The 14,129-nt window shown below is 26.1% G+C and overlaps 2 protein-coding genes across 6 annotated transcripts in view; both read left to right on the top strand.

The window, feature by feature from the left end:
- Window positions 1-6,545, top strand: part of LOC126894162 (uncharacterized) — a 44,361-nt gene extending 37,816 nt beyond the window's left edge. For 2 of the 5 annotated variants that reach the window (XM_050664970.1, XM_050664968.1), the window contains exons 3-5: window positions 3,747-3,885; window positions 4,000-4,199; window positions 4,574-4,959. In XM_050664970.1, the coding sequence (XP_050520927.1) occupies window positions 3,747-3,885; window positions 4,000-4,199; window positions 4,574-4,759 (525 nt within the window). In that variant the 3' untranslated portion in view covers window positions 4,760-4,959. Of the gene's footprint in view, window positions 1-3,746; window positions 3,886-3,999; window positions 4,200-4,573 lie in introns of all 5 variants that reach the window. The other 3 variants (XM_050664967.1, XM_050664966.1, XM_050664971.1) reach the window with 2 other exon arrangements.
- Window positions 6,546-8,706: 2,161 nt separating this feature from the next.
- LOC126895223 (uncharacterized) lies at window positions 8,707-10,638 on the top strand. The gene is made up of 3 exons (XM_050666849.1): window positions 8,707-9,306; window positions 9,834-10,068; window positions 10,139-10,638. Exons 1-2 carry the CDS (start codon window positions 9,100-9,102, stop codon window positions 9,951-9,953), a joined length of 327 nt encoding a protein of 108 aa, XP_050522806.1. The 5' UTR covers window positions 8,707-9,099; the 3' UTR covers window positions 9,954-10,068; window positions 10,139-10,638.
- The last annotated feature ends 3,491 nt before the right edge of the window (window positions 10,639-14,129 follow it).

Here is a 14,129-nt window from a genome sequence, read left to right as displayed (position 1 = left end):
AAATAATTAATATTTTTAATAAAATGTAAAAAAATTAATTATTGAGATATAGCTATAGACCTAACGTCTAACTATTATTTAAAAAAAAAATCAACTAAAAATATTAACTGGATCAAAAGTTATTTAAGTTGTCAGTGAGTGGTGGGCCACCCTGTATATAAAGTGTTTAGAATCAAACAATTTTGTTGATTCATACATTTTTCATTAAGTTACAGCAATTTAAAGTTGAAAATATAAAATTAAAAATGTTATCACAATAATAACACGTTTTAAATTACGGCAGCCGATTGTACGTAGAAGATAAGTCGTCGGGACAAATTTTATTTTTTAATTTATAATACAAATCATAAGCTTTAATTTATTTTATGTTTAAAACATGCATTATTTCCGACACATTTTCAAAAGTAAATTTGAAAAAATTGAATTTTGTAAAAAATTACTATTTATAGAAAAATTTTCAGAGTAGCTCAATATTTTTTTTCATTTTTATCGTAATAGATAACTTAAATAGAAATAATAGTAATCATTTCCAAGTAACTTTTGGTGTTTAAAAAGATTCTGCAATTGAAATATTCAATAAATAATAAATATATAAATAATTTTAATGATTTACTTTAACTAAATAAACCAATCAAAACAAAGTTGTTAAAAAGATTGACTCAATTGAGCGTATTATAAAATTTGATTATAATTGTAGAAATCCATTGTTAATTCAGGAGAAACTAACTATCATTTTTTTTAGAAATGATTTATATAGAAACATGTTACCAAAAAAATTGGAATATTATAGTCTAGTAGTATCACACACAAATAGAGTAAAAAATTAATAAATTACAAAATAAAATGATTTAATTTTGTAATTAAAACCTATCATATCAAAATTGATACGTCCATAAATACTTTGAAAACATTAAAAATGAATGATTTTAATTGTTTGTATGGAGAACATGGGATAAGTATATGTTTTATTAATAGATTAGATTTTTTTTTAATTATTGAGGGTAATATCTTCAATTTAGCTTATTGTAATCATTTGACTTTGACGTATCGTTAAAAAATGTTGGTCAAGTTAGAGCAGAGAAAATAAATGATAGTCACAAAAAAATATCTTTTCAGCTTTGCATCGAAGCTAACACTTAAAATATAGTAAAATAATTTTAATATGAATAAGAAATTTCTTCTCGCATAGAGCGACTAAAGTGATGGGATCCTTGATCTTTATTGGAGTTATTGATTCTAAAGGAGATAAATATCAAAGAAGTTGAATATTTATTCTAACTTAAAAAGAATTAAAAAAAAAAATGTAAATATTCCTTGTCATAGGTGGGTTGGAACCTTGTACCCCAAGCGTGTAAAACACAAGTTTTACCGACCGGCAATCGTACGTCGCTTAAATCGACTATAAAAAAGCAAAAAAAAGTTAAATAAGTTTAACTTTCTATGCTATATCAATTTTATTTATATAATATTTATGAAAATCTATGAATTCCCCTTGTCAGTTATTTTAAAATATAATAAAATACAAAACCCAGAATTTTAACACAAAAATAGCATATTTTTGAATACGGTAGTCATTTTTACCATGAAGATAAATCCAAAGGTCAAATTTTTTTTTCAAATTAAAGTATATTACATAAGCTTTAATTTAAGATACATATAAAAGTGACAGTATTTCTGAAACACTTTCAAATATTAAATTGAAAATGTCTTAGTTTCAATAAAGGGGTATGATCCGATTTACAAAAAAAGTGTGTCAGATGAAAGGTGTATATAAAAACCCAGCACAGTGAGGTGGCGGCACAGTGGGGTCGTGGCATAGTTGGGTCCAGTATAGATGATATCTGACAGTGATTAAAATCAATATCATAAAAAACGCTTCGATACAAATCTGTAGATAGTGTTTAATTAAAAAAAAAAATTTGTCAAAAAAGTAGGTCAAATGAGAGCTGAGAAAATAAATGATGGCTACAAAAAAAAACCACATAGTAAAATAATATTAATATGAATTTCTTCTCACGAGAGGAGACTACAGTAATGGAATCCTTCATATTTATTGAAGTTATTGAATCTCAATGAGATAAAAATCAAATGAGTTAAACATTTTTTTTTAACTCAAAAAGAATTTAAAAAAAATTCAGTGCCACAGTCGTGAAAGACCCAAGTGTTACCGTCTCAAAAACCGTACGTCTCATTCGTTACTTAATAAAAATGGAAATTTAGCTAGTTCAAATTTTAAAGTTATTCTTCTCGACTTCAAAGAAAAAAAAAATTTAAATATAATTAATTTTTTATACTATGTCATTTAGATTGATATAATATTTATGAAAATCAGTGTAATCCCGTTATAATAAGATAAAATAAAAAACCAAGAATTTTAACACAATAATAGCATATTTTTGAATACGGTAGCCATTTGTGCATAGAAGATAGGTCGTCGGGACAAATTTTTTTTTTCATTTTGTAGTATATATAATAAGCTTTAATTGATATATGTTTAAAGGACACAGTATTTCCGGAACATTTTCAAAAATTAAGTTGAAAAAGTTAGTTTTTGTAAAAAAGTTGTTATTTTAAATCCCCCTTGTGAGCAGAATAAATAAGGAAATTACCTAAAATTTAAAAAAAAAAAAAACATCATGGTAAAATTAATACCTTCTCAGCTTCGCATCGAAGCTAAAAACTTTATTATAAAAAAATAATAATATTGATCCATAAATTTTCCCAAAAATTATAGCAATATAAATTTAATAGTATAAAATATAAAATCGAGAATTTTTTCATGGAAATCGTAAGTTTATCTTTAACTTTGATGTCCGTATGCACCATGAAGACAAGTCCAGAGGTAAAATTTTTTTTATTCAAATTAAAGTATATTACATAAGCTTTAATTTAATATATATATAAAAGTGTCCTTAGGTGAATACCTAAGGTATATTAATTCGGTCATTTTAAAAAAAGTTATGGCAATGTTTAGTAAAAAAAATTAGCGATTTTTCAATTTTTAACTTTTTGAGGGATTTCCCCCGTTTACGGGGAATGAGAGAACTGTTTTTAAATTTTGAGGATAATGTCTTCGATTAAATACAATTTGTCTAGGGAGAGCTGAGATTGAGCGTTCATAGTCCCTCCCAAAAAAAAACACATCGTAGTAAAATTTATACTTTATCAGCTTTGCATCGAAGCTAAAAATATGATTTTTAAAAATCCATAAATTATTTTAAAAGATCACAACTAAATGTAAATTGTATCGAAAGTTATAAGAGTTGGTACACTTTATTTATGAGTTTTAGGAACGGATTAAGTTATTCAGGAACAGTGCCTATAGTGACATAATAATTTATATATAAAAATATAAAACTAATAAGTATAATGAACATTATTTTGAGTAAATTTCTATAAATTTAGTACTATTTATAAACAGTTTCATTAAACAACTATACTATTATATATTGCTGAGAAATTAAATTATCCCCAAATCAATTTTGTGTCTTTGATCTCTACGTATATACATAAATAACTCAATATTTACCAAAATATTTTGTCAACACAAATTATCCATGTAATTCTAACTTAATAATTTATAATTAGATCATACAACGAAATTTCACCATAGCTCTAGTTATTTTATATCGTATAATTGACTTGCTTGAATTTTTAAATTAAAAACAATTTAAGATTATTAATAATTTTTATATAAATAAGTAATAATATAAAAAAAGACCTGATTTTTTTATTGTTATTTACAGAGATTGATGTACATTATTTCAGCTCAAAATTGGAGGACAGATGTAGGAAAATATTTATTAAAATCTCAATTGCCACGTATTTTTCTTCATAATTGTTTTCACGTTAAACGTGTTGGACTTTACTTAATTAATGGAAATGGTAAATATTTTATATAAATAATGTACTATGCTAAACGCTAGATTTTGATTAGTTAAAAATTGATTAGTTATATATTTTTCAAGAATATTGATTTGAACATTTTAATAATTGCAGGTGAAGTATTGACCGGGGATATTATTTTATTAATTTTTGATCACATTTTATCATTGAAAGAAAATGAAAGCACTATGGAGGATTACATTAATACAGTTGGACGTGAAGTATGTGAATGGCAAAAGGAAGATAAGAATTGTTTGGATAGATCTAAAGTTTGTTTAGTAGGATTACTAAAATACCTTAAAGAAAATCCAAATGTAAGTTTTTTAAAAACACAAAAATATAAGTTCATTATATAAATAAGTTTTCCAAGGAATGGATGGAAATAAACATTTAATTTAAGGCGGAATCATTTTATTAAGCCATTTATATTCTACATTAATTATATTTATTTTTTGCTCATCAAATGTTACAGCCATTTCACAAAAACTTGGGTCAGTCTTAATTCAGTTCAGACTTATTTTATGGATTCATTTATTCAATTTAAAAATTAGCTTTTATAACAATTTATGATAGTGTTTCAATTACCATCAGATTTAAGTCAATATAATATCAACTATGTTTTGCTCTATTTATGATAAGGCCTAGTTGTATCGGGATATTTATATATTAAATTTCTTTTTTTTTGCAGTATCTTCCATATGAAATGAATACACAAGATTTCAATTTTCTTGACATATCCTGTAATAATGATGAATCAATTAAAAATAATCCTTCTTTAGAAGAAATACCATATTTTGAGGATTGTGAACATAAAATTCACGTATTTAATGAACATGATAGACAAATTTGGAATTCATTTAAAAAAAAAAAATAATTAATTACTAAATGAACATAATACATATGTTCGGAATTCAACTAAAGAAATTTAATAATCTATTAAATTAAAGGTCATGTGTCAAATAGAAACAGAACTTTATTTAAAAGTTTAATTATAAAAATTCAACTAGTTTACTAATTTTAATTTAATTTATCACTTCAATCAATGTTGTTTAAAATATAATAATGTGAAAAATATTAATTTATGTATTAAATTTGATATCTTAAATAAACATAATAATTCAAATACTTTTTCAGTATCTATTGTTTTAGCTTCTATAGGAAGATGAGAAGGTATTATTTTACTATAATGTGTTTTTTTTTCGTCTGTTACTACTTTTTCTCAGCTCTGACCGAGAGAAATGAAGGAAATCTCTAAAAAAATTATAAATTTAAAAATCTTTAAATTTCGACATTTTTTTAATTTTTTTTACTTAAAACTACTATAACTTTTTTAAAAATGATTAAATCAACATATTTATTTTTTTTAGATACATGAGATATTTACCTATTGTTTTGTACATTTTTTATACATCTGACCTTTTACCTAACGCGGGGGGAATTCATAATGACAGCTATTTCACCAAAAATTAACTTTTTAAACTTAACTTTTGAAAGTTGACCGAAAATACTGACACTAGTATATATATAAATCATAAATTAAAGCTTATGTAATATATACTTAATTATAAAAAAAAAATTCGAACATCAATTTGTCTTCGTGGTAAAAATGTCTACCGTATTCAAAAATAGTACATTATTTTTGGGTTAAAATTCTTGATTTTGTATTTTATTTTATTTTAATAGACCTTGTTGCGGCGTACGTTATCATATAGTTTTAGCTTCGATGCGAAGCTGAGAAAGTATTAATTTTACTATGATGTGTTTTTTTTTTTTATTTTTTTGAAAATCTAACACTTATTCTGCTCACTGGGGTGATTTAAAATAGTAACGTTTTTACAAAAAATAACTTTTTTCAACTTAATTTTTGAAAATGTTCCGGAAATACTGTGTCCTTTTAACATATATCAAATTAAAGCTTATTTTATGTACTATAAAATGAAAAAAAAATTTGTCCTGACGACCTATCTTCTATGCGCTAATGGCTACCATATTCAAAAATATGCTATTTTAACAAATTTTTTTTTTTAATTAAACACTATCTACAGATTTGCATCGAAGCGTTTTTTATGATAGTGATTTTAATCACTGTCAGATATTATCTATACTGGACCCAACTATGCCACGACCCCACTGTGCAGCCACCTCACTGTGCTGGGTTTTTTTCATTTGATAGTATATAACATAACCTTTGATTTGATATATGTCTAAAAGACGCAGTATTTCCGGAACATTTTCAAAAGTTCAGTTGAAAAAGATCTATGTTTTTTACAATATTTCAAGTTTTGAACGCCCCCTATATAAGGGGAAATTGTCCAATTTCAATAAAAAGTATGTCAAATAAAAGATGTATTTATAATGTATTTAGAAAAAAAAAATTTGTGCTGATATATACATTTTTCAAAAAGTTATAGCATTTTTAAGTTGAAAATTTAAAATCGAAAATCGAAAATTTTAACACAAAAATAGTGTTTTTTTAACTACGGCAGCCGTTTAAATGTAGAAAAAAAAGTGTCGGGACAAATTTTTTTTTTTCATTTTATAGTACATAAAATAAGCTTTAATTTGATATATGTTTAAAGGACGCAGTCTTTCCGGAACATTTTCAAAAATTAAGTTGAAAAAATTAATTTTTGTAAAAAAGTTGCCATTTTAAATCCCCCCCAATGAGCAGGTTAAGTGATAGATTTTCAAAAAAATGATATCAAATGAAAGGTAAATATCTAAGGTTTTAGTATAAAAAAAAATTATGTTGATTTGTTGATTTTTCAAAAAGTTATGGAAGTTTTAAGAAAAAAAAGTGAAAAAATTTCGAAAATTAGCGATTTTTAAATTTGTAATTTTTTTGGATATTTCCCCCATTTGCGGGGAACGAGAGAATTTTTTCCAATTTTTAAGGGTAATGTCTTTAACTAGATTCGATTTGTGATCTTTTGACGTATTTTTGAAAGAAATCGGTACAGTGAAAGCTGAGAAAAAGTGGCAACAGACATAAAAAAAAAAAAAAACACATCATAGTAAAATTAATACCTTCTACGCTTCGCATCGAAGCTAAAATAAATATTAAAATATTAAAAATCAAGCTGTATGAATTTAATTTTCAAAATATTTATTTATTTATGTTATTACAATAAATTGCAAACAATCGTAAAACATAAATGTTCATCGAACAATACCTAGAAAGCCGTATATTACATTAACTTTAATTTAAGATATATATATATAAGTGTCAGTCTTCCCGGAACATTTTCAAAAGTTAAGTTGAAAAAGTTAATTTCTTGTAAAAAAGTTACCATTTTGAAACCCTTCCTGTGGGCTATTAAAGGGTTAAATGTTCACAAAAATACAGTACAGTGAAATCTGAGAAAAAGTGGCAACAGACATAAAAAAAAAAAAAAATAAAAAGCAAAAAAAAATTTGTCCCGACGACCTATCTTCTATGCGCAAATGGCTGTCGAAAATTAAAAAAAAAATGTAATGTGTGCGATAAAAATTACCTTTTATCGGGATGTTTTTTGTACTTAAAACTGCCATAACTTTTTCAAAAATAAACAATTAAAAATAATATTTTTTTGTATTGAAACCTTAAATATTTTCCTTATATTTGATATAATTTTTTTTGAAAATCTAACACTTATTTTGCTCACTGGGGGGATTTAAAATAGCAACTTTTTTACAAAAATTAAATTTTTCAACTTAAATTTTGAAAATGTTCCGGAAATACTGCGTCCTTTAAACATATGTCAAATTAAAGCTTATTTTATGTACTATAAAATGAAAAAAAAATTTGTCCCGACGACCTATCTTCTATGCGCAAATGGCTATCATATNTTTGTCCTGACGACCTATCTTCTATGCGCAAATGGCTATCATATTCAAAAATATACTATTTTAACAAATTTTTTTTTTTAATTAAACACTATCTAAAGATTTGCATCGAAGCGTTTTTTATGATAGTGATTTTAATCACTGTCAGATATCATCTATACTGGACCGTTTTTTTAATTAATATATTACTTTTTAATAACAATAATTTATTACTAACACATACATTTATGACTTGCTAATTTAATTTATTTTATGTGAATTTATCTAAGTAATTCATTAAAACTATACAAATAATTTAATTACACAAATTCTAAAAAAATGTATTTACAATTGCATACATGTTAAATTAAAAATTATTAATACACTTTAAAACAACAATACATAAATTTTCAAAAATAAAGTGTTACATATATTTTATTTTATTTATTCGTTTTAAGATTAATTGATATAATTTATAATTTATGTTACATATAAATAAATAATAAATTTAATAAGATTTTAATTTTTAATTGGAAAAAATGACACCCTAGGTCACGGTCTACTCCTAAATATGCCACTGTTTTGAAAAGTTGTTAACATAACAAACATATAATTTCATGAATAATTTTCACAAAAAACTTAAGGTAAATTTTCAAAAGATGGTTTATTACGAGGTGCAAGAATGCAACCAACAAAATAGTTGTTACGCGTATTATAATTTTTAATTAATATTACTGAGTAATCATAATATAATATTATATTTCAATTTATTTAACATATTAACTGAAAAACGGAAATTAATTTATTGTAGTGAATATAATATTTTAATATTTTGTACTTTTCTTTTAGACAACGTAATATTTAAAACATAAATATTACTTTTTTCTGCATATGTTCAAACAATAGGGGTAAAAATCCTCTATAAATAAATAATTATATATACAATGTACATATGAATGAGATTTATACAGACTTCAACTTATGTTGACACCAATAACTATATAAGCCCATACATTTTATTATTTATTAATTGGGTCATAAAATAGACCAAACAATTATTAGCTAAAATTTTAACCATAATGTAACTCTTATCTTAATAATGTTTGATCGAGTCATTCGGAAATTAACTTTTCTTTAGTGGTTGTGTATTTCCTCCGAGCATCATTCATTACTTACTACCATATTTTATTATATTTATTTTATTATTGTGAATTAAATTTATGAACTATATCAGTTTTATTTTCTTTAAGATAAGTAAAAAAAAATGTATACTTCAAATAAAAACAAATACTTAGATATACAATTTTATTTTAATAATTAATTAGATTATTCATAATTATATAACATCTTATAAAACTACAATTACAAAATTATAATTATTTTTAATTAAAAATTTTTTATTCAGAAATTATGACAGACAAAAAGAAAAGAACACAGCCTATGTCACTCCAGCAAAAGGAATCTCTTGTTGACTTTGTCAAAAGTCATACAGATTTAGAAAGGGGAAAATTCAATGACTCCTTTTCATCCAAACATGCCCAATCACTGTGGGAGGAATGTTCCCTAATCTTAAATAACCAAAATGGATCTACTAAGGATTGGCAGGGTTGTCGGAGGGTAAAAATAATTCTTGCTTATAAATAATTAAATTAATTAATTTCTAAATATTATCACAATAGCAACTTTTGATAATAGGAAATAAAATATATCTTAAAGCATATTTACTTAGATATACTAATCAGATAAAATATAATAAAATTGAAGCCTATAAATTAATAGAATTAAGTAATAATACATTAATTAAAAATCTATTAAGATTTCTATATTGTTATGAATAATTTAATGTAAAGTGAATTAATTTTCAATAATATATTTAGCCTAATATAAGCTTATAAACTTTTTAAATTAAAAAGGAGTTATATTAATGAATTTTAGATATTCTAAGAGGCTAATATATTATAGGACTTTAAGATAGTATTGATTATTCAATTTTCAATTACCTCAGGCAAAAGTATTCATTGACCACAATAAATTATAAATATTTTTCAACATTTTGAAGAAAATGTTCGCAAAGTATTTACAATACTTACAATATGTAAAATATATTATATTTTATTTTATTAAAATTGATTATATTTTGTTAGGCTTGGTCGGACATAAAGACCAATATAAAAAAAAAACAATCAGCAGTTAACCGGGAACAAAGGCTTACTGGGGGCGGTTCAATAAAGGCTAAACACTGTCTCAAAAAGAAGCTCGTGTGATGAGCTCAATAGGCGTCGTTCCCTTAACAAGGGATCCTAATATGGTCGATTCCATTGTCCCACCATTTGATTTCACAGAACCATCTTGTTCTTACACCTGTGATTCAAATAGTATGTAAGTAAAAAAACTTAAATATTAACAGTGTTTATTATTAGTACACAGTACTTTTTATATCTATTTTAAGGTTTCATAGTGAATCTATCTCTGTCTTGGCTACTACACCCCTTTCATAATCAACAGAAGCTGAAATTTTAACCCAAGAATCGGGTAAATCAATAGGTGGGATTAAACGCCCAAACCTTAGACAGAAGTTTTAAACCTATGTGATAATTTTGTTATTTAATCAAGTCATATTATCAGTTATTTTAAAATTATAATCAGTTGTATGAAATAAAAATATTATATTTTATTGAATTTTAAATCTTACAAGTTTATGATAATAAGTTTTTTTTTATTTTATATAAATTAATTTAAAAAACAAGGAAAAATATTAACAAATCAAACAAATATGTATTTCCACTTTTGCCTCTATATAATAAATATAATTTGTTATCATCATTGTTAATATTGTAAGCTTCGATTTCTTCATTAGATAATTTCAATCTCAGGATAAACACAGTTATATTGTTGAATAAACAACCAACAACGACAACCCCATTTGGTGTGCTTGTATTTTTCATAGATATGACTTTGTATGACTTTAATATTAAAAATATTTTAATATCTCTTTAATTTTATCATCACTACTATTTTAATTAATTTTTTTTTCTAATAAATAAATAATTTATTTCATTTTTGATTAAAGCTACTTCCGCGACATCTGTTTCGTCACATCAGGCGGCTAAGCGTAGTAGGGCCAACAACAGCGCGGTTAGGTCGAAAAGGTTACTTATGCAATTGACGGATACCCGTGATTTCACCGAGATCGATTCCGCATTGGAGCGGAGAGCCATTTGGTTTTAAAGAAAGAACGTGGAAAATTTCGCGAGCTATCGAGATTTTCTGCGCGCCGTTAAACCTGAGCTGGAGGCCAGAACTCGCTGATATCGTAGGTAACCGTCCGATCAAGTATAATATCAAATTGGAGGCCTCATACCATATACCTCGATCAGAAGGCACCGTCCGAAGACCGTGCCTTCAAGACACGGGCTAGGGCATTGCTATCCGATACGGATATCGGGTGTGCGGTCGATGAAGATTTTGAGGTTATGCTTGCCGAGGAAGACGCGTACTCGGGTAGGGGTAGCGGATTTACGCTAACGCATATCGACGGCCTTATGCTCAGCGTATACAAGTATACGCCCCTCTCCGGCTCATCATATATTCCTGTCCCACCAGAGATTAATCAAAGAAAAGCAATCATCAATCCACAGAATATCGATCAGTCTTGTTTCAAGTGGTCCATTTTGGCAAGACACGTTAGCGGGAGTAATAAATATCGCGTTAATGAAAAATATTTTAACGAGGAACACAGGTATGATTTCACGGGGTTGACGTTCCCCACACCTGTGTCCCAAATTAAAATATTTGAGCGACGAAACCCTAACGTGTCTGTCAACGTGTACGGCTTGGAACGAGACGACGTTAAGATGAAGTGGTTGGTGTATCCTCTAAGAGTCGCCGACCAAGAGCAACAGAATCATTTTGACCTGTTGTACATCGGTGACTCTGACAAGTATCATTACTCGTACATTTCGGATTTTTCGAGGCTCGTGCGCAGCCAAAAAACTCAGCATCATGGCCGCATATACACTTGTAAACGTCGCTTCACCAGTTTTGATGATATGCCTAAAAAGCATATTCTTCGGGGTCAACAAGCGTTGGAGCAACACAAGTTGATATGCGGCAAAAATAAACCAATTTTACCAGTTATGCCGGCAGAGGGCAGTAAGGTTGAATTTGACGCGTGGGTAAAGACGCAACGGTTACCTTTCGTCATCTACGCCGATTTTGAGGCCTTACTAGAGAAAACAGACGATCATATTATATCGTATCATAATATACAATTTTTAAAATCGGTAAATTTCATTCTTTTTTCTCAAAATAAGCATAACTTTTTCAAAAATTAACAAATCAACGTAATTTTTTTTATATTGAAACCTTGAATATTTGCCTTTTATTTGATATAATACTACCTTATTGAACAAAATAATTTTGTACATTTTGTATAACGCAGATTTCTTTCCATTAATGAACCTTTTGGTAAGGCTAATGACATAAATATTTCATCATTCAATGTTGGGGTATAAATATATAAATGCAGAAGTTTAGGACAATTAGAACTCTTTACTTTTAATCATGAAAGCAGTTTCAATAAAGCCTGTATAGTACCAAATACACTACACAATGACGTGGAGAACTTTGTAGTTTTTAAAATATTGCATACATGAAATACTTAGTGATATGAATAAAACATTTTTACCTGTTAACGTAATCCTTAGTTTATTAAACATAAGGTCCACTATTTACAATCGTTATATTAACTGCATTATACACCATCTATTAATTAGTTGAACCATAATTAGTTATTAAATAATACAAAATATATATATATATAAACCATCAACAGCTTTAAAATACATCGTGGATTTAGTGTTTACAAACATATAATCCAAAATAATGGACACTGGGTGTTTTATGTTTGACTGGATTTTTCAGTTAATAATATTGTATCAAATTTGTGATACTATACTTGTACTTAATTTAATTATCTGCTTTTTAAAAAATGTACTTAATACAACTTTTTACAATTAAGCAGCTATTGGTATAAAAAATTGTCAAATTAAATGTAATAAAATAAAACACAATACACATATTATTATTATAAAGGTCGCAGTATAAAATAAAAATGAAAATAATAATAATAGCGATCATAGTAAAATGAATAAGAAGTATGCTTGATCATAGTCAACATTTTCGTCGTAATACGCGCATGTGCATCGCCTTGTGTTTTTGTACATTCGTTTAAGATCGGTGAATACAATCGCTGCCGAATGCACTTTAAAATCGCGCGATTTATAAATTGATAATTCTGATATAATATATATGAAAGACATAATTATTAAATAATAATTATATTAATTATTTAAAAACAATGCATTGTAATATTATTTTATAACAAGTTTAATCGTGGATACCTATTTTAGATTTTATATATTTTTATTTTGTAACTTTTTTATTTTAATCAAAAATTAGAGTTTTGTACCTTGTTAATTAAACGTGAGCTGTATTAACTAATAGACTTGTTTTTTCATGTTCTAAAATTGAATTAACACCACTTTAAAATGTTAATAAAAGTTCTTATTATTTGCATGAAATTGTAATATTTTATTAATTTCTCTTTTGTGTGTCTCATAGTAGAGATTTGTAACTTTTTAACTTATACTTAAGTATTTTTGCTTCGATGCGAAGCTGAGAAGGTTTAACTTTCAAAATATTTATTGACGAATCAAGTTTGATGTGATAGAATTCAACTACAAAATTAAACATTTTACCTTGTAATTTCATAATATATTTTCTCTATTTGTGTGTTTGCTACTACTAGATTATAATATTCCAAATTTTAGCTTCGATGCGAAGCTGAGAAGGTATTAATTTTACTATGATGTGTTTTTTTTTAATTTTTTAATTTTTTTTGTGTCTGTCACTACTTTTTCTCAGCTCTCACTGTACCGATTTCTTTCAAAAATACGTCAAAAGATCACAAATCNTGTCTGTTGCCACTTTTTCTCAGCTCTCACTGGACCGATTTCTTTCAAAAATACGTCAAAAGATCACAAATCGTATCTAGTTGAAGACATTACCCTTAAAAATTGAAAAAAATTCACTCGTTCCCCGCAAATGGGGGAAATATCCAAAAAAATTACAAATTTAAAAATCGCTAATTTTCGAAATTTTTTCACTTTTTTTTCTAAAACTTCTATAATTTTTTGAAAAATCAACAAATCAACATAATTTTTCTTATACTAAAACCTTAGATATCTACCTTATATTTGATATCAGTTTTTTGAAAATCTATCACTTAACCTGCTCATTGGGGGGGGTTTAAAATGGCAACTTTTTTACAAAAATTAATTTTTTCAACTTAATTTTTGAAAATGTTCCGGAAAGACTGCGTCCTTTAAACATATATCAAATTAAAGCTTATTTTATGTACTACAAAATGAAAAAAAAAA

The sequence above is a fragment of the Daktulosphaira vitifoliae genome, unplaced genomic scaffold, assembly GCF_025091365.1.
Source record: "Daktulosphaira vitifoliae isolate Bord-2020 unplaced genomic scaffold, ASM2509136v1 Scaffold_1, whole genome shotgun sequence".
Lineage (NCBI taxonomy): Eukaryota > Metazoa > Arthropoda > Insecta > Hemiptera > Phylloxeridae > Daktulosphaira > Daktulosphaira vitifoliae.
This window is presented reverse-complemented; position numbering and strand designations above follow the sequence as displayed.